This window comes from Parus major, chromosome 7 (assembly GCF_001522545.3).
Source record: "Parus major isolate Abel chromosome 7, Parus_major1.1, whole genome shotgun sequence".
In the NCBI taxonomy this organism is placed as follows: Eukaryota; Metazoa; Chordata; class Aves; order Passeriformes; family Paridae; genus Parus; species Parus major.
Window position 1 is genome coordinate 17,255,035 of NC_031776.1, and position 27,195 is coordinate 17,282,229.

The window sequence follows — 27,195 nt, forward strand, 5'->3', positions numbered from 1 at the left end:
AAATTACTACTGTCACCTACACTCAGAATCCCTATGAAAATCTCTCAGGTCCTGGTACATAAGGCACAAGAAATACTGTAGATAGTCCTGATCTGAGTACAGATCACAGGTACACAATGACCAGCCAGTTAAATGCAGATTGACTGGCTGCCAGCTGCAGCCAGACAGAATTTGTCATAGTTGAGTTCTGTCTTCTTTAGTAAGGACCTAAGGAAGGCAAATAGAGAGGACTCTACCTATCTCATTATCACATTATTCAATTAACTTTGATCAATACACTGAAAAATTATTGGAGAGTTAAACAGAGCATCCAAGCGTACTCATTTCTTTACATACCCTGATGTATAAATTATGTTTCCTTCCAAAAGGTCAATTTTTAGATCTGTATTTATAGTGGAATGGCAAACAATGTATCTATTAACTAATTATATTCATAAAGACTTATCTCAAGTTAAAAATATACTACCTGAACAACACAGATCTGGTAGGAAATAGACTCTTCCACCTTCATTTGCTGTCTAGAAAGACAGAATAATTCAAGAGAAATCAAAATGAAGAATTATATTCTTTCATTTGTGAGAATCTTTACATATTACACATGCTTTGTAACCAAAATGTGACTAAATCTTATTGAATTAAACATCCAAATTTCATAAACATAAACTGGAGCTCAGGACACTTAAAATTCCATTTGACAGAGGTAAATCCAAATGAAATTACATTAACCAGCACTGTAGCTTCATAATAAACATTGAAAGCACTTTAATATGAAGACAGACTCTGAGATACATAGCAAATGAAATCTGTAATTGAACAATATGCAAGTGATGATATCCCTCGATTCAAACTCTGGCCACCACTATTCACTAATAACACCATGCCAAATGCACCTTTCCTGATTTAGGATCTGCATTGTTACAGCTAGTGAAAATTTAAAATTTACAGCAACAATGGAAAAAGTTTTACAGATTTACGTTTGCACGCATTTTGACAACTGATAAATCCAAATATGGAAGGGAAAGTCAGTTCAGAAACATTTATTTATGGATATTGAAAAAGCAGCAGAAATAGTAACTGATCATGCCAAATACAGTGCAGAAAATACAGCACAAAGGAAGTATCATTAAAATTATAAGCTTTGTTAAATGCAGCTAATTGTAAGACACAGAAAAAAACAGAGGTCATGCTAGATAAGAAAAATGCTTGTATTTAGAAAATATCTGGTGAACACCTGACTTTTGAGGGCACAGTTTCTATTTGCTGGTTTGTTGTTTTTTTATTCCTTTGCTGGAATATGGTGTTTTGTTATAAAATAAATTTATTGCTCAGAGTATAGGATTTTAAAGATAAAATCCTAACAACATGTCAGAAAGAATTCAGGCAACGAGACTTTAGACAAGTTTCCAGTATCAGCAGGTGAAAGAAATGCACATGTAGCATACCAATTGTGCAGCACACAAGACTACTACACAAGACTACCAACTAGATTTGAATATATCATGCCCTAAAAGGCATGTGCACATACTGCCTTGCTCTGGTGGCTTATGACAATGTGTATACATGCCGGGGTAATTACTTTCTCTTCCTCTTAATACCTGTCCATGGCACAAGTGTGTAACTTACAGGAATCACATGTAAGAAATGGAAGCCAATACTGCAAGTGCGTAAGCTGGAGAGCAAAGAACAAAACAGCTTGAATTTGTTTAAAATACAACTCCTGTTCTCACTAGGGTTTAATCTGAATTCAGTTATTTGATAAAATGCACAGAGCTACAAACTGAACAATTATTTTGGTTTCTCTATGAAAACATGGAAAGGAAAAGGCTTTTTTATTATTCACCAAAGACTGTACCTTTGCCCTGGACTAGAAAATGAGCTGCATGATGTGGAAAGATAAATTTGTTATTCATCACTCTCAGAAGACTGCACCCTCACAGGAGTGCTAGAAAGCATTTAGGCTATGTCTATACAGTTCTGTCTCTGAGTTTCCACATCTACTGCAGTGCCTTCTGCTGCTATATCCCCACACAGACCTGATCCAAGCATATACCAGCTTAGTCACACACTATACAGAGAGAAAACACGAAGCACACAAGCCAACCGGAACTGCAGTGTATGTCCATGCTTTTGTTCAGATCTAAACTACATGAAAATGGTAATATTCTTATGGATTTGTTATAAATAATAAGGGAAAAATTTATATAGAAGACAGTGTAAGTTTTACCAATTGCACAAAAATATATTTTAAAATAAAATAACATCATAATGCAACTGTATTCATAATATTGCCTAATTATAAATCTGTATCGCATTATCTTTGACATAATTAAAGATTATAGAGGATGACAAGCATTTTCTCTATTCTACAACAATTCTTTCAGAATATCAATTCTTTATTCTAGCCTATCTGCATGCTCACAAGGGATCTCTTGTTTACTACTAAGCAAACAAAGCTTGCATCTCAAATACATGTTACACTGAACTAAAAAACCAAATCTTGATTCAAATATGTTGCTGTTATGTAGCTTCAATGTGAATTTATATTCAAATCTGTGGGAGGAACAGGTCTGAGATACTACCCAGTATGCATTATTTCGGGTTTTTTAAACATAAATGATGCAAGACTAACAAGGATGACAAGGTTATAAAGGCTCAGTATGTATGGTATGTCCTTGAAAAGCCCATTCCTACTTAAATAATTTATAAGTCATTAGGCAAAGATCGTAACATTCTTAGCACAACAGGCCATTGAAGTTACATGCTATGCCCTGTGATCTGCCCTTCCAGTCTGCTAAGGCACTGAAGGTTACTTTTAATTCAGAGAAAAATATAAGATGCCATAGCCAGGTATGAAATCCTGGGATCTCTAGCAGGTGTGCATGCTGTACATGCCTAAAAATGTGCATCTGAATCCAATTAAAACAATTAAGTGAATTCATAAATGTGATCAGATTTAGAAAAACAATAGTTATGTAAAAAACACTTTGTCTACCATTCAGTAAAGATACTGTCAACATGGAAATTTCTTGATTAGACTTTTTTTTGGTGTGAAAGAACACATGAGAATAGAGAAGACATTCTTCCTATGTTTACTGTACACACAAGCAAAAATCAGTGACCCTTTTTTAATTATGTGCATAGCAGACATACAGAAAAGTGCTAAGATCAGAGGGATACTTCTGCTCCCCAAGAAATCAGTGTTAAGGCAACTATTACTTCAAATGTAAAAGGACTGGCTTCCTCAAGAGAAAAATTATTTACATCTCCAGGTATAACCAGGATGTACAGTTGCTCATCTCTGATCCTCTCTCTCTCTCCTGCAAAAAAAAAAAAATAAAAAAATACTCCTGATAGAGCACAGTGTTCTGAAATTCTCCTTACATTTACATTTGTAATTTTATATATAAACAGTGTCCCATGTATTTGATTTTAGAGTGTGGATCTTTAACTTTTGTGGCCAATAACTACACATGGAAGCTGCATAGACAAAGCACCAGTAGTCCCAGAACACAGCACCCTACTAGTAATAACATTTCTCCTGTAACATTTTGGCAGTTCTGCATTTTCCTATGTGCTCTAATTTTAGATGTTAGTAGTTTCACTTTGACACATGATTTGGGGAAAAACCTGAAGAACAAATGAAAAACACATAATTTCTATACATCATGTATTTTTCTCCTTACATTTAGATTTTTTTTCCACATAATTATACTGGATAATTCATATTACATATTATTTTAATTGTCATTGTTGAGGCTCACTTAACATTCTTTAGCATACCAGTTTTAGAACTGTCTTCCTCCCAGAAATATATTCATTGACTTAAACATACTAAAACTCTATTTATTATTTAGTAAAAACACATAGTACTCTATAGAGAATTTACTCATTAAATGATCCCATATTCACAGAATTCACACCTAGCATAGGAAATGCTGTACAATTTTTAAAAAGCTTAAAATATTGATAATAACTCAAATGAGTATACTGATTAGATAAACAAGTGTGTAAGTTAATTAAAATTATCTACATTTTCAGGTGGAAAAACAGAATAAAATGCATAAGCGTACTTCCTATGATCACAAAGCAGAGGACAGAAGAGACCAGGAAAAAACCTAGTATCTTTCATGTTATGTGTTTGTCCTATGTATAGAATGCTTTCTGGGAAAGGGTAAGGCATAATTCTTAAGAGCACTTGGAACTGATTCTTTCTACTCAACAAATTGGTGCTACCAGCTTACTTCAAATAAAATTAAAAAAAGTGAAAGAAAATAGCTCTAAATAAATTTGTGTTATAGAAAGGGTCAGCTTACTAATTATGACAGAGAGATTTCTAAATTAAATGCTACAATATATTTCGTAAATACATCATCTACTCCCCAAGGCTACGTAGTTCATTAAACCTTGAATTTTAGCTTATAATTTGGATCTCACGATATATTGCATGTAGGAAACCAGAAACTACAGGATCACCTATCTAAAACTACTGGGACTCATACCCACCTTCACATCTGCTCAACATCAGTTTACAGAGAGGCCTCACTTTGGTTTTCAGACGGCTAGATTACCATCAACAGTTCTATTTGCATTTACTTTACGAGTGCTTTCAACATTCATACGCATTATTTGATCTCTAAGAGGTTAGTCTTAAATCACATGTTAAAGAGGGGATCAGTTTCTATCGTAGGTGGCTGGAGTGTCTAGATCAAAAGTTCCATTAACTTATCACACTTCGCTACCTGGACTGTTAAGGAAAACCTAATGAGAAGTGCAGTCCCACGAGACTGAAGTTACCTGGAAAGGGGAGAAACTATGAGAAGGGGAAGGTCCCTTCTATGTGCAGAAAGGGTTCTCTCCACAGCACAGCCCAAATGGTAGCACCTGTCAAAAGCTGGCTCACGATGCTCAGATAACTGCCGAACGCCACCTGAGGGAATTCTCTCTGAGAGCTTTGTTTTGAGCTGCATCTATATCTGCATCTATATATATCTGTATCTATAGTCTACATTTTTGTTAACTAAATTCCTGGACCACAGGAGACACAATGAGTGTTCACACATTAAATGACTTCTGAACTTATCCAGGAATCAAAGGTATAAATACAGCAAAGGGCATTCAAACTACCCACCACGCGACTCGACACTGCGAGACTTTGGGCTGCAGCACCCGAGAGAAAGCATTCCAAGGAAATTTTTCTGTTAATCTTATTTTTTAAATAGTAATAATAATTTTCCCGTATTTTTGGCAGGGCGCACACCACCTCTGAGCACACGTCAGCCAGCCGTGCCTCCCACCCACGCGGTGCCGCCGCCCGCCTGCACCCGAGCCGCAGCCGGGGACAACCGCGGGCCCCGGGGCGCCGCAGTGGGGACAAGAAGGACTCGTCCTTTCCCTGCCGCCCGCCTGCGACGACGCTGGGCGGGGGTTGTGCAGCGGCTGCGGGAGGCGGGGGCGGTGTGCCGAGCGGAGGGGAGGCAGCGGCCGGGGCGCCGTGAGGGCAGGCGAGGGAGGACGAGGGCAGAATGCAGCGGGTGTGCCATGGCCGATACGGCGGGTCCCCGGCCGGCAGCCCCAGGCCCCCTCTCCGCCCCGGAGCTCCCCCTCCTCCACCACGTGCAGTATCTGCCCGGCAGGGAGCAGCAATCCCTATGGGGACTGCCTGTCCCCTCCGCTGCCCGTAGTATTTCCAGCCTTCATCCTTCCCGCCGCCCTGGCTTGTCCCAGGCGTTTCGCTTCCCACCTGCACGCTCCTTATGTAAGGCAGGATCTGATGGAGAGCGGGGATGGGGGTGTCAGCGCTCTCACACACACACAGACACACACACACATATATATATATATATATATATATATACATGCATACACACAGCATCCCTCCGCAGCAGCTCCTGGGAAGATGCCGATACCTTTTATCCAAGCACGCGATCCACTCGCCGGAGGACGAGGAATGGGAGGCGTGAGCGGCGACCATGTTGGACCGGGATCAGGTTGCCGAGCACCCGGCTGGCGGCGGCTCCCCCCGCCCGCGCGCCGGTCGGTCCGTCCGTCCGTCCGTGCTCGCTCCCTCCCTGCGCGCACGGCGAGATGGGCTCGCCCAGGCCCCGCCGCAGCGGCGGAGCGGGGCCGCCCGCCGCCCTCACGCGTCCGCCCGCGCCCGGCTGCGACCTGCGGCCGCCGAGGTACCCCGGCCCTGCTTCCGCTCAGCCGGCAGGGAGCGGCCCGGGGAGGGGGCGGAAAGAAGTCACTCCCCTTCTAAAAAGTGGTGGTGTCCCCCTCCGGCTTTCGTGAGCTCCTTATTGCCCGCACCTGAACCCGGCTTAACTGATCCCTGCCCTTGCTTCTCCTTGACTTGGTTTGAATTGAAGGGGCAATACAAGCGTTTTAATTGAAATAAGCAGCTCGGGAGTATTTTATTGGCGCTCCAGAGCACTGTGTGTCTGTCCCGTCCCCTCCACCCCCAGCAATAAACGCAGAGTGGGTGAGTGAAAGGAAGGTGCAGTCCACATTTCAGGATTTTTCCTGGACCCTTCCTCCACTCTGCTGTCCATCCTGTCATCGCCTATGAAACTGTGTGCTAAAGTCTGTCATTTCTTGTGCATGAAAAATGAGCTGGGCAGTACAGCCTGTGAAGAGGATTTGGCACTTGGAAGGAACCCAACACACAGCATGAGAAAGGTGAGTCTGGAGCGCAGTGAAACACGCCCACACCCTTCTGTTGTGCTAGTGTGGCCTGCAAAGTGCAGGGGTTTTTATGATACTAATGTATACATGATTTTGAAACTGACGAGGAGATGAAGGAAGGTAGAGCAGCAGGTCTCCCTGTTTTGCAAACTGTACATTAAATATTTTCTATTAAATATTTTCTATAAATTGTTTCAGATAACATCTTCCTAAGTAATCAGTGTATGACCATAAGCTTCCACCTACAGTCAATACAAATTGCCTTGAGTGCCTTGTGAGAAGGGTAGGAATCTCAGCAGGATGTTTGGGGCTTACATGTAGGTCATACCAAAGAAAAACTCAAATTGCTTTCCTTCAGGCTCATAACACACTGCTCTACAGTGTGGGGACAAATGATTAATTCAAATGGCGATCATCTGCCAGTACCTTTCAGACTTCCCCGTCTTCTCTGCTCTCTGTTGTAATTTCTTTGGTTGTACCAAGTAAGTTTCTTGAATACATGTGCTACTTCATATTTCACACCTGCCTTTTAGTTGGTTGCCTTGCTGCCCCAGCTTCTTTAGCACTATTAAAGAAATAACTTTTAACATTGGGATACTGAGTAGTATGATGGAAAATCTAAGGAAATGTATCTAAAGATCCCTTTTGCAAAATGGATACAGAAAAGAAACTGGCATAGCAGAGGAAAATGTCACAAAAGGCATTTCTTTCATTTTGCCTCAAAAAAAAATAAAATAAAATCATCAAATTAAAGTGCATGCCAGAGGAATATAAGAGGCTGCCAGTCAGTGAGATCAAAGCTGCAGCTCTTCCTTTGCTATCGTCCATGCGGGGAAAAAATGAGAATTTTTTTGCATCTAAGCAATCAATCTACTCGAGGAAAATCAATGCTGTTCATTTGTCAATATGCAAGTGTTTGAAAGTGAGTAGAAACAGAGCTTGAAAGGTAAGGAGCTCTAAATTCTCAATCAAATTAATGAATTATAACACAGTACGTCCATTACAGATAATCAATAAAACTCACTGATTTTGTAGGTCCATTACAAGCCATTCCTCAGAGCCCCGGCCCGGCCGCCAGAGGGCAGCCGAGCGGCGCCGCCTTCGGGAGCGGGGCCGGCAGGAAACGGGCGGAGCGGGGCCGGCAGGGTCCCTCAGGGATTGCCGGCAGTGCCGCTTCCCAAAACCTGCCTCGGTGCCCTGAACCTGTCCTTGACCGAGCTACGGCCCTGCCCTGGAACAGCCCTCTGTAGTTGCCAACACTTCGGTTTCCAAGGAATGCAGTGCGTGTCGGCAAAAAGGGGATGTTGCTCACGAGCTTGACTGTGGGCAGACACCACTCAGAGGTGGTTATCTTTTTGTGGAGTGACCATTAAAAGAGCCTGTAACACTTTGTGGATTGTGTAAGCTAGACATGCCCGCAGTGAGCCAGGAATCTTGCCTGAATCCATGCTTCATTCGGAAGTGTCCTAATTAGAGAGCAATTAGAGCAAGACAGCCAAAATTAACTCTGGCATTTGTATTATGAGTAATCGTGTCACTTTCTGATTAAGACACCAGTGAAACTTCTCAGAGAAACTTAGAGAGCAAGGAATAAATATTTGAGTAGTTCAGATATCAGCCTGGGTCAACCAAAGAGTCTCCAAACTGCACAGAAATGTCAGGAGCTCCTGACTATTGAAATCAGAAGTTCCAGACCCCCGGACAGTACATATGATCTCGAGGTGAAAGGTACCAAATAAGCATTATATATCTCACGTGACAAGTGAAATAGAATGCACATTATCCTGTGACTCTCAAGAAGTCAGACCTTAAGAAGCCTAGGAAACACAATTTTAGAGTACTGGACTTGTGTTAATGGTCAAGTGCCCACTTGCTTGTGAGAACATATGCTAGAAAGAAAATGGTAAGGCACACTTCTTTAGTTTATACCCTGTACCTCCTGCTGCCCCACAGTGCCCATTCCTTGTTATATTTCCAAGCTATACAGTTGTATGAAAAAGAAATATTATTTAAAAGATATTTGAGATCTAATTTCTCATTGAGCAGAACGCTAATGGGCCTTTTTAGAATCTGAAATGTGATTATGCAGCCAAAAAATTAAAATGGCAGCTGCTTTCAAAGGAGATTGCTGCTGAGAAATGGAGAATTGCCAGCTGAGGTATGTGAAAGACTAGCTGGCCTTTTGCCTTTACATGGTTTAGGAAGGAGTGACAGAGCCATGCTCTTAAGAAGCCCTTAAATCACAGAAAACAAGAAATCATGCAGCTTTCAAGTTGGCCCATGCCTGTAAGAATAAGAGTTCAAATGTGTAGGGTCCAAACTGCTTTTTGCATTATGGGACATAAGGCAAATTATGTTGAATTTAGTACCTTGACTATTTCTTCGCTTTTTCTGGCCAGTACAAATACTCATTCCTTCACTTTTTCTTAAATACAGCCAATGAGATCTTGCTAAAGTTTTCCAGAAAAAAAATAAATTCTCTTCTATTATAAATTTGCTGTGCAAAATATGAACCAAAAGACTAAATCATTGTTGTTAGAGCTTGAAAAAAATTACTTATTAGATTTATTAAGATTACACAGTAATAGAGTACATAGGAGAGCTACTGTGGAAAGCTCTTTATACCACTAATTATACCAAAAAACTTCAATCAAGTAACTGCAGTAATAATTGCACTTAAGCTGATTTTAAGCATGTTTTGTATTGTTATATGGAAGCCAATTTAAATAGTATAAATTCAGAATGAGCACATAAATTCTACCTCAAGCAATAGTTTAAATTCATGTGTCACACTGAAGTCTTGGGAGCAAGATGGAGACTGATAGGACTGTGATCCATGTTTAGAATACTACAGTGCCACATTCAGTGTGGTTAGGGTTGTAGGTACCAAAATGTGTTCAATTGTACACATACAACACCTATGGTCTTCAGAGGAGTCTGTAGTGGAATAAAGACAGAGAAACCCGCATGTGAGTTCTATTGGGATTTGTATGCTGTGAGGGCTGAAAAAGATGTGATGATGTACATAGTTTAAACCAATGCATGTATTAATAAAACTTTACTGTAAAGCGACATATTGATTGTCATATTGATGCTTTAATGCATTTAATAAATGTTAATTTATTATTGCTTAGATTTATGGGTTAGAATTTTGTATGCAGAACCCAGGACAACATAAGGAATTTCAATATGATAAATATCAGGGAAGTACTTTGCAGTTGCCTAAGATACAAGGCAGGCTGGGACTCAGACAGCACTATGACCCTTTTTAGTACAATATTTGGGAGATAGTAGAATTTGGTGTCACATTAAACCCACCCAATCTGCTCCTTATTCTGGGAGTACAGAGCAGACACATCAGTGCTTCTTAACAGACCCGAATCAAACTGATCAGCAGGGGCTGAATCACAGATGTGATGAAGAGGGTCTGGCTTTGTGCCCAGTCATAGGAATAGGATTTGTGAAGTGCTGGCCTGGCTCTCCACATACCCTCAAGAGCCTGACAGGTTATTTCAGCTCCTCACTGCCTGAAAGCAGCTGTGCTACCTCTGGGCCTGACCCTACAAGTGTTCATTTAGAACACAAAGCATGCACTTGGAAACTCCAGTGTGCCTTGTCCACACTGCATTGTCAGCTCAAATGTCTCACTTTCTCTGGAACATACTTATCATGGCTAATAGAATTAATTATTAGATTGTAATTATTCAGTCTTTCTTTCACCCAAAATACAAAAGCAGATGAAAGTTCTCATTGTCTATATGTCTAGTTTCTTATTCCTTTATCCTTCCCTGCCAGCTTTGCTGTATTTCATAGATTTTCATCAAAGGCTGAAAGAAAAGGTGGTATTGCTTAGCTGCAGAGACAGATGAGCATATTTTAACCGTTCAGGCCAAGTTTTATCTTCACAACTTGGTGTCAGCTCTCTCTGCTGGATATACTGGACAGGAGGAGCTGTAGTCCATGGTCTCCCCCTAAATTTGCTACAGATGCTATTTAAGCTGTTAGACCATTATTATTTATTATTATGAAATACCTAGTTTTCATAATTTTACTGTGTGGAGTCTGAGAGAAAGCCTGTGAATTTCTAGCAGCAAGGTACTCAAGTAACCTTATGTTTTCTGTCCTCACAGATGATACATCAGCAATAAAATTTGTAATGTGTATAAGATGCCCCTCCTTATGACCCTTATTTTCATTATCTTGACCTTTTCAGACTAAATTCAAATTAATTTCAACCCCAAATCTAATTTCAACATTGCTTTATCACTATGGGAAATTTATTCTTCCTCATCTGTTCCACATTTCTCCTAGCAATCAGTTCCAGAAGTCAAATGTATCTATTTTTTTCTCAATTTGTTTCTGTATTGATGCATAGACACTTAAAAATAAAAGTTCTGGTCCAGTGTCAAGACTCTGATGCAATGTTGAGGTTCTTCCATTTGTTTCTGTATGTGTATTATTCATGAGATATGGGGCATAAAATCTTTTGACTGCACTCTCTCAGAACTCCTTCGTGATAATTCATGAAATGACCTCTCAGTAGTAGACACTTTTATTTATGTGACTACCACAACCCCCCCTTAAAATATGAGGTTTTCAAGGGCTAAAGGAACATGGTACTTTGATTCCAGGCAAATAAAATTCCTGTCATGTGGGTCAAAGGTGTTTTCAATAGCCTTCCTACTCTCACTCCCAATGCCTTAGCTCTCACACTGATTCCTTATTTGCAAAATTGAGACCTCTAAAATATTATGCATATTATGCATTTTGTATATATAATTCACTTTGTGAATTATTCCTATGTAATTAGGAGATTTAATTTAATTAGACTTTATGTGAAATAATGACTTGTGATCTGCAATGAGTAAAGAAACAAGTCTTTTAATTATTTTCTGCAAATTCTTTCAGTAAAGAAGATACACTGCTATGAGTGCAGTTCAGATCAAATTCAAAAATTATTCTAGTGTGAGTGATAATTTCAGAAATACATGCAATGAAAATCCAGGACATTTAATCAGTCAGAGATTTCCTTTTTGCATACGTGTTCTTCACTGCTCTAAGAACAGGACTGTAGCTGGCATCACAGAATTACTATAATGAAAGCATTCAGAGCTGTATATTTACTTGTACAATGTGATATGGTCTGCTATAGGTAAAGATCATACATGACACACATTTGCACTTGACAAGATGTTTATGTAGTAATTCATTGTGCAGATTCATATGCATTCAATGCAGCTATTCTATTCATCACAACACAGTAAACAAGTGAATTCTTTCTGCAACATTTGGTTCACAGGATTCCAGATTTAATTTTTCTAAGAGCCTGCTGGGGGCACCAACACATGCCCATAAAAAATCACATGATGAAATTAAGCAAATTAAAAAAATAAAGACATTTAATAATTTATTTATATGGTATAAATTGAAAAGTACACCTCAGGTTATATGTGATGCTTATAGTCTTCTTTCCACAGCTTTGAAAATGCACCTACAATGAATTTGCTTGCAGGCTTATACTTGCAGATAATTCACACCAAGAATGACTTGAATAAAGCACAGGCATCTCTAATAATCTATTCTGGCTGAGAAAAAAAGGGTGAACTAATTGCTAAGTGGGAAAAGAAACTGCCTTGACTGCGGACTGCATCCCCACTGGTACAAACAGGTGGTATTTGTTGGTTTGTGTTGTTTTTGTTGTTGTCAGTGTTGAGTTGTGTAACAGGAAACCCAGCTACAACAACCACATAGGTAAATAGCAGTTGTGAGGTGCTACCTCGTGCAGGTAAAAACATCAGGAGAAGATCTGTATGGATTAAAAATATGTTAATGACACCACAGCAGCATAAACCAAATAACTCCCTAGTCTGAAGCATGATTTTTTTTCACATATAAGTTATATTGGTTCTAGAGAAAAGTTACACGAATTGGAAAGCTTTAAGCAGAGACTGGACAACATACAGCAATTTTTTACAGAAATGCTCTATTTTCTTTGGTGTTCTCTGATGTTCCTGATGAAAGAAAGACTCCACATTTCAGATGCTCCCTTGCACCCTGAGAATAGCAATGTTCAGCTGCCTAACAGCAGCACATTATCTTGAAGTGCCTATTTTTCTAATGCTTCTTACATAGTGGAAGGATGGAGAGAACAAATAAACAAAAGCTAAGGAGAAAACCAAATAAGAGACCAGCATAAAAAGAGGGTAAGAGTTGAACAGCAGAGTGGAAAGAGATTGCTGGTGAGAAGTGCATTAACTTCAGATTTTTACAGGATCTAAATTTCTCAAGGACTGTGGAGAAGAATCTTGCTGAGAAAATTTGATGCAGATAAAGAAATGAAATTAAGTTATCACCAGGAAAGTAACAGGAAAGACCTCTTAGACACTAAGCAGAAGAAGCTGGGCTTCTAGGAGAAGCTAAAAAATGCAAGGAAGTACGTCCTCATTGATGTAATGGCTCATTAACTAACTCGTACTTGGAAGTGTTCCTGAAAAGAGAAGAAAAGTGACAATTGCCAAAAGTTTTTATTATCCTCACATAGCCACAAGTTGCTTCTGACAAGGCAGGGTTTCATTGATGCATTTCATTATTCAGTAATTGCATATTAACATTTTTTTACATTCTGATTTTTTTTCTCTTTTTCTACTACTTTCTTTCTTTCAATGTAACCTGTTACATTATTCAATCACTTTTATAGTTTTGAGGGTTTTTTCAAGTTCAAGTGGAATTTCCCTGCACTTCAGTTTGTGCAGGGAAATTCCACTTGAATTGTTGTCTCGTTCTATGTTTGGGCATGTCTGAGAAGAGACTGGCTTCATCTTTAGCTCTAGTTTCTAAGTCCATCCTACTGAGTTTTACTAGATTTTAGACCTTGCACCTTTAATATTGTTCAGATACACATCATATGTGACAAAAATACTAACTTTCCCTTCTGCATATGAATATTTTCTCTAGCAACCTAGTGGGTGCCTGAGAGGGCTGGGATGGAGGAGGATCTATGGGGAAAGTTCACTACAGGATTCCCTATGATCAATTTACTTCTCTGCAGGATGGGGACGGGCTAGTTCTCAGCACAGCCCAGTGATACTGCCCTCAGAAGACCTTCCTGGCATGCTTGCAACCCTCACTGGATACTCAGAATATCCAACAGCCTTCACGTTGTCACAGTCCCAAGGGATGATTATGTGATACAGCCCCATCATAATGGCTAAAATTGGTCAACCTATGTATGAGCCATGTACTCATCAAAAAATGTTATCACCACTAGATAGTTTTCCAGAAGCACGTATCTTTCTCCTTTTCCTTCTCAGCAGAAAGAAAAGAAAAAAGGACTACTATTCTGGAAAGAGGAGCTCATAGAAATACCTATGTTTGCTCTCCTTAGTAGTTTAGTCCCTCAAAATAGCAGCATGTGTAAGCACACCTTTGCCAAAACAGTTTTTAAACAATGCATTTAAAAGGTTTGGAGAGTTTTGCTATGCTTATGCCTTTTACACAACCTAGTAAGTTTTCTGGGGTGAAATCAATGTGGATTGGGGATACAGATACTACAGCTTTTTCTGCATGGTTTCAGGAGAAGTCAAAAAAAGCAAAGCACTGATTCACTTACATATATTGTTGATCTTTTTCAGGTTTACTTACACAGAAAATTTTAGGCTTTCAGTTAAGGTTTTGAGGTTTTGAGTGATGTAAATTGTATAAGCAGCAGACCATTGTCATTTCACTTTGGCAAAGGTACTGATCTATCCTAGGCTTTCTTCTTACTGGAAGAGATGATGTTAGAGGATACTTCTATTGAGAAGATAGTACACAAATCCACCAAAAATGCTTTAGTTAATATTTGCTAGCAGATAAACCAGGGAAATATGCAAATTGTACTAATTTAATTCTTTAAGACATTTTAGTTTTGCCTTCAATAGGATGAGAAATATCATGTCACCTTGTTATAATCTTGTAAAACATTTAGATATTTGAAACTAACATGGTTCTGGGAAAGAAGACAATGAAGATAGCATGCCACTGTCCAATTACAGCAATATATGTATTGAAATAAATATATTTAAACAGATGTTATAAAAGATTCCATTTCCATTGTACAGCATAGGCACATCTGCTGTATTTTAAATACTTCTTATCCATGCCAAAGAAATACTATGAAGAGAAAATGCCTTTTTTGTGCTTTTCCTTTGAGTTTACTCTATGTGAATACGGAAAGGGTCTTTTCAATAGGAAAAAAGGCACTGATTGTAATCGCAACATTTTGTGTTTGCCCTACAGCTGCCATTTGTGACTAGTATGGAAATCAAGTCCTGGCTCTTGTTTTTTGGCCTCTTTTAAAAACCTTGAATATTGCTAAAATAGTATTGGGCAGGAAGGAAAGGAGGGACAGCATTGTGCAAGACCAAACTAATATAAAAATGCTGCAGTGCTACACTCATTTCCTTCCAAATCATTTTCAGGCATTAGCTTATTGGTATTGTTCTTTACAAAGGAAATATGAGACAGTCACAGTACTATCACCAGTGATGAAGTGCACCTACACTGATGTTTATGATATATGTTTGTTTTGGGAGTGTGCTTGAGTTTTAGTATTAAGGCCTCAAGCACATACATTCCAGACTTAGACAGTAGTGGGGTGGTGGCTTTAGAGTAGTAACTTTAATTACTTATAAGGTAAGGCTCTTATGTTTGCTCAATAGTGAGTCTGGAAGACTTAATACAGCTATGTTTAGCAGTGATATTTAGTAAGAAGCATCCACTACTACTGACTATGTACTTTACCAGTGCAAGAATCTCAGAATTACAGAGCACTCCAACAGGCAGTCTTCCCTCCTTGAGCTGCTTCTGTTACAAACCCATTACAGATTCCCAGATGACACAGGTACCCAGTCTCTTATTTTGACCATGTAAATTTAACTATAAGATAATTTTTAAAGCTAGGAGATGGATGGAGCACAGGAAGAAGAAAACCTTGAAAGCTTCTGGTTTATACAGATTTTTCTGGGAAGCAAGTGTTCAACAGCAGTCTGACAGAGGATCCATAGTAAGCTACCAGCTCTGCTTCCGAAGGGTTCAAAGAGCCCAAGAAAAACCCTAAGGGACATAGAAGTTTTGCTATTAACTCAAGTGAGATTGGAGTAGGAGTAGAATATACATTTTACACCCTTGGAAGTTATGCAGAAGTGGCCCTGTGGATCCTGTCAACCATAAACTTACAGACAGGGACAACATTACTAATCACTATCCCATGTGGGGTTTTAGAGAAAGTGAATACAATCTTCAATATGTCACCTTAAAGGCTGCTGGGTACAAGATATACAAACATTTGCTTTGTAGGTACAAAGATCTCCAGAATTTTGTTACTATGAACAAGCATTCCAATAGTATTAATGTGCTTGGTATAAATCGCACTGTTGCATGATGCTTTTGCACTTGCAACTGCTAGAACATGAAATGAGATTAACTAATATTATTCTCTAATGTACTTTACAATGTTCAATTATTTCAAAAGCACGATTTATGAAAATTAGGCTCATTTTCTGGAAGAAGAATATTTATGCCATAGAAGGAACCTCAAATATAAGACACTATACAAAAGGAATTTAAAAGTAATGGGTTTGTACTTCACTTGTCAGCATTGGCAGTGCAAGAAGCTGATGAGATTTCTATCTCTTCTGATAATACTGTCCGTATGTTTCCTTTAAATTGTGCCTTAATTTAGACTACTGCCTTATGGTCTTAGTATTTTTCTTTTCCTAATTCTAGTTTTAACCAAAACCACTGATCTCCTCATGGTGCAAAAAGTAGGATTTGTATATAATCTTAACAACAGCTTTTTAGATGTCTCACAAATTAAAAAAATAGCTGGATGTGAATGATTTTGGATGTGTGACCAAGTGACCATATCAGCAACGTGACCCTTTGTAGAAAGATCGTTATTATTATTATTCTCAATGGTTTTGCTGTTTAATATTCCACTGCAAGAAACAGAGCTGTTCTCTCTGTTTCTATCAGTGCAAAGTGAATACCTACTACCTTCTCCAACCTTGCCATAAAAATAATTTGAAAAGTCAGTTCCATTCCTCAGTGTGCATGATCCATGCTTTAATTCTCTCTAGGATTATAATTAAATGTAACTTTCCAGACAGCAGACAGAGAAATAAATACTTATAAGTGAACTGCACAGGTATGTTTTAAACTAGAAATGAAAAGACCAAGAAATGTGTTGAAAAGCTTAGGTTGAAAATTCCAGAAATCCTCTTCAAAACAAAGAATCTAAAAATAACTTTATTCATTTATGAAACTGGGCTTGTTCAGTTCCTGATAAAACAGAAAATCTTCTTAGACTGATGAAGTTAGATAAATCTAAATCAGACTTTGTTTGAAAACAGATAAAACTGACAGCTCATAGGCTGCTGGACAAGAGCCTGTGGGAGGTTAGTGGGTCTTTGGCTGTCACCAGAAATGTTGTGACTGAATTGTCAAAAAAAAAAAAAGACCAACCTTCTTTCCTGCCTCCAAAAGCAGGATTAAGAAGTCTTTCAGTGAAAGATTTCATTTTTGCAAATAATATGGAAACAAGAAAAAACATCTGGAAAAGTAGACAGTAAATCTACTTATCAGTGATTTGTAAGCATCATAGGAATCAAAGTTATTTCATTTAACAAATAAATAATCTCTCACCGTAGAAAAAGAATGATCTCTAACAATAGCCAAAGGCATCCATCCTGTGAAGAGGCTATGCAGTGATTAGAGTTTCCCTGGTGGTAGATTGGTAGATTCAAAGAAATCAACAAGATGCACAAAGTTGACAGCTATCAGAGTAAGAAATGACAAATTGTTGAACCAAACATAAACTGCAGAATCATGAATGTTAGTAGTATTTCCTATGCAACTTAGTGGTCCTTTAGTGTTTTTCTGTTTTAAACCAGTTATTCAGGATGTGAAAGAAGCATTATATTGATATTACAGGGGGAGAAATGTCAGTGAGATTTCAGGCATACTCCAATGTGGCTATAAACACATGGCTTCAGGAGTACTGACATTTACTTGGAATGAATCAGTTTGTTTAAGGAGGAATCAGTGGTATTTTTCATTGATGTTTTTAAATGTATCTGTCATAAGAATTCCTTGCAACAAATACCAGCACATGAATCATAACAAATTTTGCTGTGAAAGATTCTATCAGGCAGTGATTGTGTGCTGAATGTGCTGTAAGCTGTAGTACCTGTTCATTCTTCTTCTCTGGTTTTATGAGTTTCTGTAGCTGCAGTTTTTGAGCTTTACTTGGATAAAGTCCTGTGGGGAAAAAAAAAATAAAAAAAATTAAAAGTAAAACATTGAATTTATCATGACTAAAAAGAACACAATTTTACCATGGAAAACTTCATGAAAGATGATTCATGCTCTAAGAAAGTTAGAGAATGCTTTTATAATTGTTTGTCTCAGACACAAGTTCACCGACTGTATATATTTAAGTAGTTCTCACTGTTTCTGTTTGCAGATAAAGAATGTGATTCTGTGATCCTGTGATCCTTTCAAGATAAGCTACCACTAATTTTAAACACTCTGATTAGTCTGTTTTTACTTTTCAAAATAGTGTCTCATAGCATTTCACTCTATTGAATGCAGCTCCTTGAGTTCTGAAATGCTTCCTGAGAACTTTTCAAATTCCAAAGATATTTTAGTCCTAACAATGCATGTGTGATATGTCATTGCACCACTCATGTTTAAACATTTTTGCCTGTATATTGTAAATAGATCCATTTGCTCCTTTTACATTTTGTGTTCTTGCAGCTATCTGAAGTTGCATCAGCTCACAATACAACCAAGTCTTTTTCCACTTTTTGACTCCTAACTGCATTTGAATCCAACACATCACTTAAGCTTCAGCTCTGAGGGTGGTCTTTAACTCTTAAGATAAATTTTTCCCAGAAAAGAATAAATTTTTTTTTAAAAAAATTTTTGCATGCAAATTTTGCAGCTTAAAATGAACAACACAGCAGTTATTGCCAGTCCTTACCTCCAAATATGTCCAGTGAGAAATGGAGGCGTTCTTACCATTTAAAGTTTCAGAGCAGATGGAGTTTGGCTATTCTGAGTCAGGGTCACAAGGTTGCATATTTCCCTCCGCTCAAGCCTTGTAACACTTGGTGAGCATTAGTCAGATATCGAGCTTCCGCATGTTGCCCTTAGCAGTGTGGCTGAAAGGAAAAGTAGCTTTTTTGGTAAACTGGGAGAGTGAGCAGAGATTTGAAATTGGCATGAAGTCAGCATCAGTCTCCTGAGGCCATTCGTGCAGTCTGGCTTCTGCCAACTAGTCTAGCAAATTGTTCATGTTTGCTCTTGAACTTTGTTCTATATATGTCAGTCTAGACTATTAACAGCTGAAGAAATGGACCAACCAGTGATAACTTTTTGTAAATTAGCTGAGTGTGACTGTGCTGTTCAGTTTTGACTTTGCAACTTGGCAATGCTATCCATTGCTCACATTTGAGGAGGTGTTTAGAGCATCCACTTAACAGTGTATGAGTTTATAAGAGTACATATGAATACACGTTTGTAGCTGTCAGGAGCAGAAACGAAAATATTTTCAGTGAACACCGTTGCCAACTAAACAGAAACGGTAACTAGGCAATGTAAAAACACCACTTAGGTTGTTCATGACTCGGAAGTACAATTTACCAAATGTCTTCCTCCTCCCCAGCTCCCAACTAAAACGTCTGCATTTACTTGAAAGCTTTATTTCACTAATCTGCAACATATTATGTATCAAAATTTAAAAAGCCAATATGAAACTGAATCATAGTCACCACAAATATCAGTGGAACAGTTTGATAATGTTGAATCTAGGCACAACCTTTCCAAAACATCAAATAGTTCCACATGATTATAAAGAGAAGGAGATAAGGGATTAATTAAAGAAATGGTTTTTTCAATTACTTTTTTTTTTCTTTTTTTCTTTTTTTTTTTTTTTTTTTACTGAAAGTGACTTTTACTTAGAAGGACCCTATCACAGGCAATGGCAGTGCTACCATCCCAGTAATACAGACTTGGATATCTGTGCCTAACACCATTAACCATCATTTGAATCAGGTCACAAAAACTTCTTCCCAATATAGTAGCACTGGAACTATGAAGTCCTGTGGTCATGGTCTGTTACTTTAAGGCAGCATGTTGTGTAAAATGTTTGTCCTGCTGATTGTCCATCCCTGATGATCCTGTTCATTCTCCCCTTTCTCTGGGTTTCACTGCATGAAGGAAAGTAGCAGAGCTACTGTTCAAATCTGTCCTGAGCTAGAAATTTTGGTAGAATATTCAGTATTATACAGAACACAACTTTTCTCAGAGGCAGGATGGTATTTGTCCTGGTTTATACCAATGAGCTGTATAGGCATTTACTGAGAAGCTGAATTTTCTACACCTCTCAACTATATAGAGATCTGGACAGTCAATAATACATGTTCAATGAGAATGCCATGCTAATTGTCCCATGAGTCATTCCACATTGAATTTATAAGTTTCTACAACCTGCACCAATATTTCAGCTTCTGTCTTCAGACAACTAAGTCAAAAAAGCAGTGAAAAATACTTCACAAGCTACTAGTCACCAGTGGCTTTAAGGAGTATTGTTAAGCTCACATATCCACTGAGAAAGATGAGGGATGCACTTCAAAAGTACTCATGAGTTCAGAATTTTAAGCAGAAATTAAGTCATCAAGTTTGTGAATTGCTTCCTTGGCATATGTGAAAAGTTCAAGTTAAAAAGCTTCATAATGCCAGTATTATGAGAATTCTGTACAGTTGTACCCGTTAGGTGTATTTCATAACAGCACTTTAAATCTAAAAAGACCAGGAGATCCATACAACTACAAAAGAAGTATGCTTTGCTTTCCACAGATGTTACATCAAATTAGTTCTAATTTGGAAAAATACATATATTCACTTGTGAAAATGTTCAATGTACAGTTACTGGTTAATTGTTGAGGGACTCTGGTAGACATTTTTCATTTTTCTTCAATGGAAACAGATGAGCTTTTTAATTGGAAAAAAAATATGCCTGCCCACATATATTACACCATCTTATTAAAATATACTGGGCACTTTAGAAACAAAGACAATGTCTCTGCCTTCAGCATCTTAATATGTAAGAAGACTGTATCTCTTCTCAGATTGTCAAGGTACAGGATGATAGATACATTAAAAAAATGTTTACTTAAATCCTTCTTTTGCTGTTGTAATTACTTCTTGGAGAAGTTGTGGAGTTTGGATTTTTATAACAATTTTTACCACAATTTCAGATTTAAAAAAAACAACTAGTTTTTAAAAATATAAATTAAAAATATTTGTTTTAGCCATGTTTTTGTATTTTGAAACAGACATTTAAAAGGCAGCATCTTAAGTTTCACTAAGAGAAAGAAATTCTTTATTTAAAAAAAAAAAATCCATTTTAGCCAACCATAGTAATTGCTTTAAACAATTAATTATCTTTAAGTTTTTTAATAGTCTGAAGAACAGAATGAGATACCTGAGGTATCTGGGGTCCTGTGAGCAATCTCATGGCTTTAGTCCTGACCTACATGGATTTTGATTAGTTTACTGAGATCCCCAGTTGTATCCAGCTATTTGTTTTCTATTGGAGAATGCATGTTACTCAGGCATAGTAATTAACCTTACACAGGCCCTTCCCTTGTTATGTATTAATCATGTTTGTATGGGCTACACACATTACATCACACCACTTTGACATTTCCCACTTAGAAGGTTTCTTTTGTGTTTGGGAGAGGACAACTCCTTTCTGTGCTCTTTTTATTCTTGTCATTGTACCTGTGTAAGACAGGTACTTAACATGAAGGTTTCTAAAGAGACAACATCTACCTTTATGAGTTAACATCCCCCTAAACGTTGTTGTTACAGGCAAAAAGAGCTTCAACAAAAGCAAACTAAATACGCTGCTTCTTGGCTGAGCTTGTTAAAAGGCTTGCCAACAAGACAAGGAACTCTCAGAACTGTAAACAGCACAAATGAGAAATAAAAGAATTACAAGCCTAGTGTTCTCCTCAGCCTGTCATCCTCCTCTTTGGTTGCAGTCCAGCAGCTTTTTGGAGGCTTCTTTTCAGGCCAATAAAAGTTCTCTCTCTTCTACGTCAACCAACATTTAGGTTAGAAATAATCCAAAATGTTCTTTGTGTGCCTGCAACCTGTACCTATGTCATTCAACAAACTTGAGAAAAGTGGGTATCACTCTTACCAAGCTTGAAAGCAGAAAAAACGTGTTAGACCTGGCAGATTTCCTGATACAGCCCAGGAAATGGATACATGATACCCCAAGCCCATTTGAAAGAGAGCAAGGGAGATGCAGGAAAATATTTTTCAGATTTTTTTTTTTTTTTTTTTTTTTTGTCTATCAGACCAATCAATAATGAGTTTCAGAAGTTCCTACTTCTTTCCAAAAATCTAATTTTTGAAGTGCAAAATATTCTAGACATTAAGCCCTGAGCAGAATTTTTTGTTTCATTCTGGAGTTCTTATCATATGAGATCTGAAAACACATTTACAAATTGTATATACCTGACAAGTATAGACTGCAAAATTTCACATGATCTGAATCCCCATCGTCTGGATTTGAGTGTTTGGACCACTTAATGGTACTTTTGGACTCTCCAGCTAAGGGATTTCTGTTCATGGAAGGTGGAGCTCTGGAGAGAAACACAGCTTGGGTCTCCCCGTTCTGAGCTGCCTGAAGATGTAGTGACAATGCACACCTTGGGACCATGTCTAGTACCCCAGTAATGACAGCTGTTTATTACCCTACAGATCTCAAGGAGTCTAAATGTGAATGAACAAAGGCTTCATAGGACTTATCCCATGTTCTTGAAGAATCCTTTAAAATCAACAGCAAATAAAGTATGATTTTTGCTCTCAGAGGAAATGACAAGATAACAATGCCTCAATAGGCTTCATACATATTTAAAGACATTTATATTTCTTTGCAAATATGTGATTGAAGTCCTCCTTGAGTTACAGCACCAGAACAAAACCTACTATATTTATAACAGCTCACTCAAAGCTGAAGAGAAATCATTTGATCCCAGTTAGCCATAAAGAATGTATTTCTCTCATGTGTCATGAATTTCCTTCATTCAGACTATTCCCCATTTCCCTGGCCCTATAGCCTGTTCCCTTATCCTAAATTTCAAATACTGTTGCTACAAGACTTCCAGTTTAAACCAGTCACTTTGCCCATCTCTCTTTCAGGCTGTTGAAAGGGAGATCTTTCATGATCTTCCCATGAGCATGGCTGAACCATTACATCATCTGGGATTTTGTGACCTTGCAAAGTGGGTGAGTGTCCTGAAACTGTCCCTGCCCATCCATTTATCTTCCAGCACAACTCTGAAATCCTGTGCATTTTAGTTTGCTTATCAGAACAATATTCAGTCCTGAGTGCACTTTGAGTTGATCATGTGAAAGATTTTGTTAAACAGTTTTAGGGGTTTTCTCATGCTTTACTGTTCCTGGAAATGCCTTTAGAAAAGGAGGATAGTGGTTCTGCATGTCATAAGCCTTCAGAAATCTTTTGGTTTTCATCTCAGTCCACTGGCCAAAAAGAAATGAGTCACTTTGTTATATCCTGTCAAGCATTGCTTTGTTTATGTTTGCACCTACTTCTTCCTGAACAGAAAAACAAAACAAAAAAAGATTAAAGATTAATCACACAAACATGCTGGTACATGTTTGGTACACATGGAACACAGATGATACAATGAGAAATTAAAACACTGTTCTCAGTTTGCTGTCTTTTACTACCTAAAGTACTGTGTGCTAGGACTAGTTCTTGGAAAGATTCTTCCCTTGCCCAGAAAGTGGTAAGCCCAGGGAAGGGACAAGAGGGTTCTGAGCAGCACAGAGCTTCCTAAATTGCACTGAGAGCATTTAAAATCCTAATTTGAATTTTCTGAAGAGGAAATTCCATTTGGGAACACAAAGGAGGTATAGCAATTGACATCAGATAAAAATCTGCTAAAAGACAGTAACCATAGAAGGACTGTCTAAGTCTTGTGTCCTTTCCTTATGTAGTCAACAATTTAGGATGAGAATAATATTATTTGAAGTGTGTTTCTGTATTGTTTTCCAAAGGAAAATTAGAACTGCAACAGGGCCTCTTCATTTCTTTTGGGTAGGGCATCAAGATGAAAAGAAAAAGGTAAGGTTCCAGGAGCTTAATGCCATCACCACACTTTCATGAGTATAAACCAAAATTATGACAGGTACTCCATAATAAGCACCTTTTCATGCTTGTGTTCATTAACTAAGTATATGAATCAGATACTGTTGAGAATGGGCAATCCTTGATACATGGTTGTTCAATTCTGTAAGTAGTACAATATATGACAGAATTTAATTAATTCTGGGGGTTGAAATAACCAGAAAAATTCTAAAGTACATTTGTTTTTATATTTTTTTTGCTGAGATTAACCAAATAGTGAAGCAGTTAAAAGGCAGTGATCAGAGCAGAATGACAGCCAGTGACTCTTATTTCTCAGATGGGTGTTCTGTGTATAACACTTCTAAAATCTACACTGAAGCTTTTAGTCAATGCTATTCATGCTCTGAAGCAGCACTATTCTCTCCCACACTCTTTCAGGATTGCCTTGCCACCACTGTCTTACAGTGCTCCCCTCCTACAGAGTATCTGGTCAGTGGTAACAGCAGCTGCAGGAACAGTGCGTTCAGCATGCCAGACTGAAATTCATGTTCCAGGAATGTCTCCTGGGGGGTTGAGCAATTCAGTCAGATTCATAGTTAAAAGCCTTTCACTGTAACACAATTACCCTGCAGTGGAGAAGAGGAATGGTTGGCATTTGTTTGCTACAAATGTGCCTTGCAAAACCCACTATTACGAAATCCTTCCTTGGGTGAAATTTCCACAGACAATGTGATGTACCTCTGCTAGAATGATAGGCTTCTGTATTGAGAATATAAGGGAAAAAATAGGATGATCAAGAACATGTTATATGGGTTTCAACATTCATTTTCTCCAAAATATTACGGTTTTTTCTGTCTGAAAAGTAGCAACTACAGCTGTCCAGCAGGACCCAAACAATTCCAGAAAGTTGTGGTTTAGTGACTGTTTAGAAAAGCGCTTTTTTTCTTTTTCTTTTTCTTTTTTTTTTTCTTTTTTTTCCCCCCAGATTCTGGTTGATTCTTGTTATTGTAAAAAACAGAAAGTGATTGCAAAGAATATGTCATCTGCCTTAGGCAGGTGGGGCAGTCTTACTGGCAAAGTTAGAGATTTAACTGGCCTCTAGCCATCCAATTTGCAATTTCTATCACATATTCTGCACTTCTGGCTTAGACAGAGTCATGGCCTGAAACAAGAGAGGAAACCGCCACTGTCTGGCCAAACTGTCTCTTCTTGCAATAGGAATACTGTGTACTGCTCTCCCTTGTGATCCCCACCATTGAGTCCTAATCTTCCAGACACTGGGGAATAAAAGCAAGGGTATCCAAACTTGGCCCTCAGACCACCTTTCTGCTTCCTAGTAAGTGAAATCTTGCACTAAGCAAGTGAGGCCGAGAATTGAAGCAGACATATGCTCATGAGAATTGTGTGATCCAGGGCAAGAAGAGTGAGAGAGAACCAGGATGCTCTACAGATTATTTGTGATGGAAACAGAGATGATGATAGTAGCTAAAGCTTAAGAGGGGGCCTAAGGGAGGACATAGGGACAGAAGGAAAGGGAAGGGGAAAGGGAAGAGGAAGGGGAAGGGGAAGGGGGAAAGGGTGAGTGATGGTGTAAGTAAAAAACCGGAGGAAAGAAACTTGAGAGGTAATACAGAGAATAGGAGAAAGCTGTCTGCAGATTAGTTCTCAAGAGGCCCAAGGTACAGAAAGCATTTTTTTATCTCAGGAACCAAAACTAGAATTTTACCACTTTGTACATGTATTCTTCAGCCAGCTGTATGACAAGGAAATAATTAGGCTTATTCACAGGTTACTTGGATGATTCTGCCAGATTAGACATAGAGCTTGATGGGTCAAATCTGCACAAACTCTTGGGTTTGCAGGGATTCAGTTCTAGTTCCTGGCCTGATATGAACTCCCTCATCATGTAATTTGAGCAGTATGAAATACAGAGCTCATTAATTCAGTTGAAACATTATATACTCCGTATTACCTGAAGAACCAATTTTATGGCAGCATAATTTCCCTCCTTTCCGTACTTACCTTTTTTTGGAGTCCAGAACCAGTATGCTTTCAAAAGTACACCCTGTAAGGATTATACAGACAAGGTGGTTAGTGCACAGAAAAGAGGAATAGATTTTTCCAGACAAATCCATAACCCAAAAACAGAATAAAAAGAATCTGATATAATAGCAAGGTTGCTGGTCTGGACAGATAGAGAAGACAGATCATCTAAAATAGAAGGAAAAGAGACTAAATGTTTATAACATTAAATCTGAGCTGGTAGTTCAGGTAATAGTCACAGACACTGTGCTCTTTTCTTCCAAGCTGGTACAGGATAGTATTTGAGTGGTTTAAGTTTAGTTAGGTTATTAAAACAAATGCCTTCAATTCACAGTGCAAACACCTGTACTCACTCCAAAGGTTCATGTGAGACTGCAATGATTTGAAATGCACTGAGCAGAGGTGATTTCTCCCTTTATATAAAGGAGAAACAAGAGAAACATAAGAAATAGGAAAAAAATAGTACAAAAACATGAAATATAGCCTGGAATAGCTGTAGTAAAACAGTTATTAGAAAATCTTCCATACATTTTGTGCTAAAACCTGATGATGGTACAGGCAAAAGAATTTGCTTGTTGTTGTTGTTTAGATCTTCCTATATGCACAAAGTGTGACCTTCAAACATTCTTCAATGAAGCTCTGTACAGAGACCCTCTGATCTTATCATGAGCTTCTTTTCCAACAGAAACAATTTACAGGATCTCAAACTCAGGGCAACCACTTAGGCCAAGAAGCAATAACAATAATGAATAGCCTTTGTATCCTTCAAAATGAGTCATGTTGTTCAAAAGGTAAGAGGGATTTACTCATAATGGACAGGCAGTGATGATTCAGCAATTGTATTTTCAACAGATTGTCAAACAAACTTCAATGAACTATAAGAATGCATCTGTACTAATCTCATGGAAATATACAAAGGGAATTGTTTTTACATTATTAGAAGCAAACACATTACTCAGACCCAAAAGTATAAAAGAGAGACTGATGGGCAGCCAAGTATCAGCAGACAAGCCAAACAGATTTCTAAGCCCTCTTGAAGCTGTCTTTGCGTTCCTTCCTCAAAGAACATTTTTAAAAGCAGTTATCCAGATTTCTTTTAAGTAATACACTGCCATCATGTAGATCCAGATCACTACTACTAAATGCCAAAACCACAGATTCTCCATTCTTTGCTTCCAGAAGTACTTGAAAATGCACCAAATGTTAAAAATATTTGACATTACAAAGTACCACATGATTAGTTCATTTCAAGTGATTTTTTA

At 38.2% G+C, this 27,195-nt stretch overlaps 1 protein-coding gene and 1 long non-coding RNA gene across 3 annotated transcripts in view; one reads left to right on the forward strand and one right to left on the reverse strand.

Moving 5' to 3' along the window:
- RAPGEF4 (Rap guanine nucleotide exchange factor 4) overlaps window positions 1-6,072 on the reverse strand; it is a 145,718-nt gene extending 139,646 nt beyond the window's left edge. For both annotated transcript variants that reach the window (XM_015635212.3, XM_015635211.3), the window contains exon 1: window positions 5,907-6,072. In XM_015635212.3, coding sequence (XP_015490698.1) covers window positions 5,907-5,971 — 65 coding nt within the window. In that variant the 5' untranslated portion in view covers window positions 5,972-6,072. The remainder of the gene's footprint in view (window positions 1-5,906) is intronic.
- A 63-nt stretch (window positions 6,073-6,135) lies between these two features.
- Window positions 6,136-27,195, forward strand: part of LOC107207671 — a 49,828-nt gene continuing 28,768 nt past the window's right edge. The window contains exons 1-2 of the long non-coding RNA XR_001522868.2: window positions 6,136-6,675; window positions 22,939-23,025. This is a non-coding gene — a long non-coding RNA (uncharacterized LOC107207671). The remainder of the gene's footprint in view (window positions 6,676-22,938; window positions 23,026-27,195) is intronic.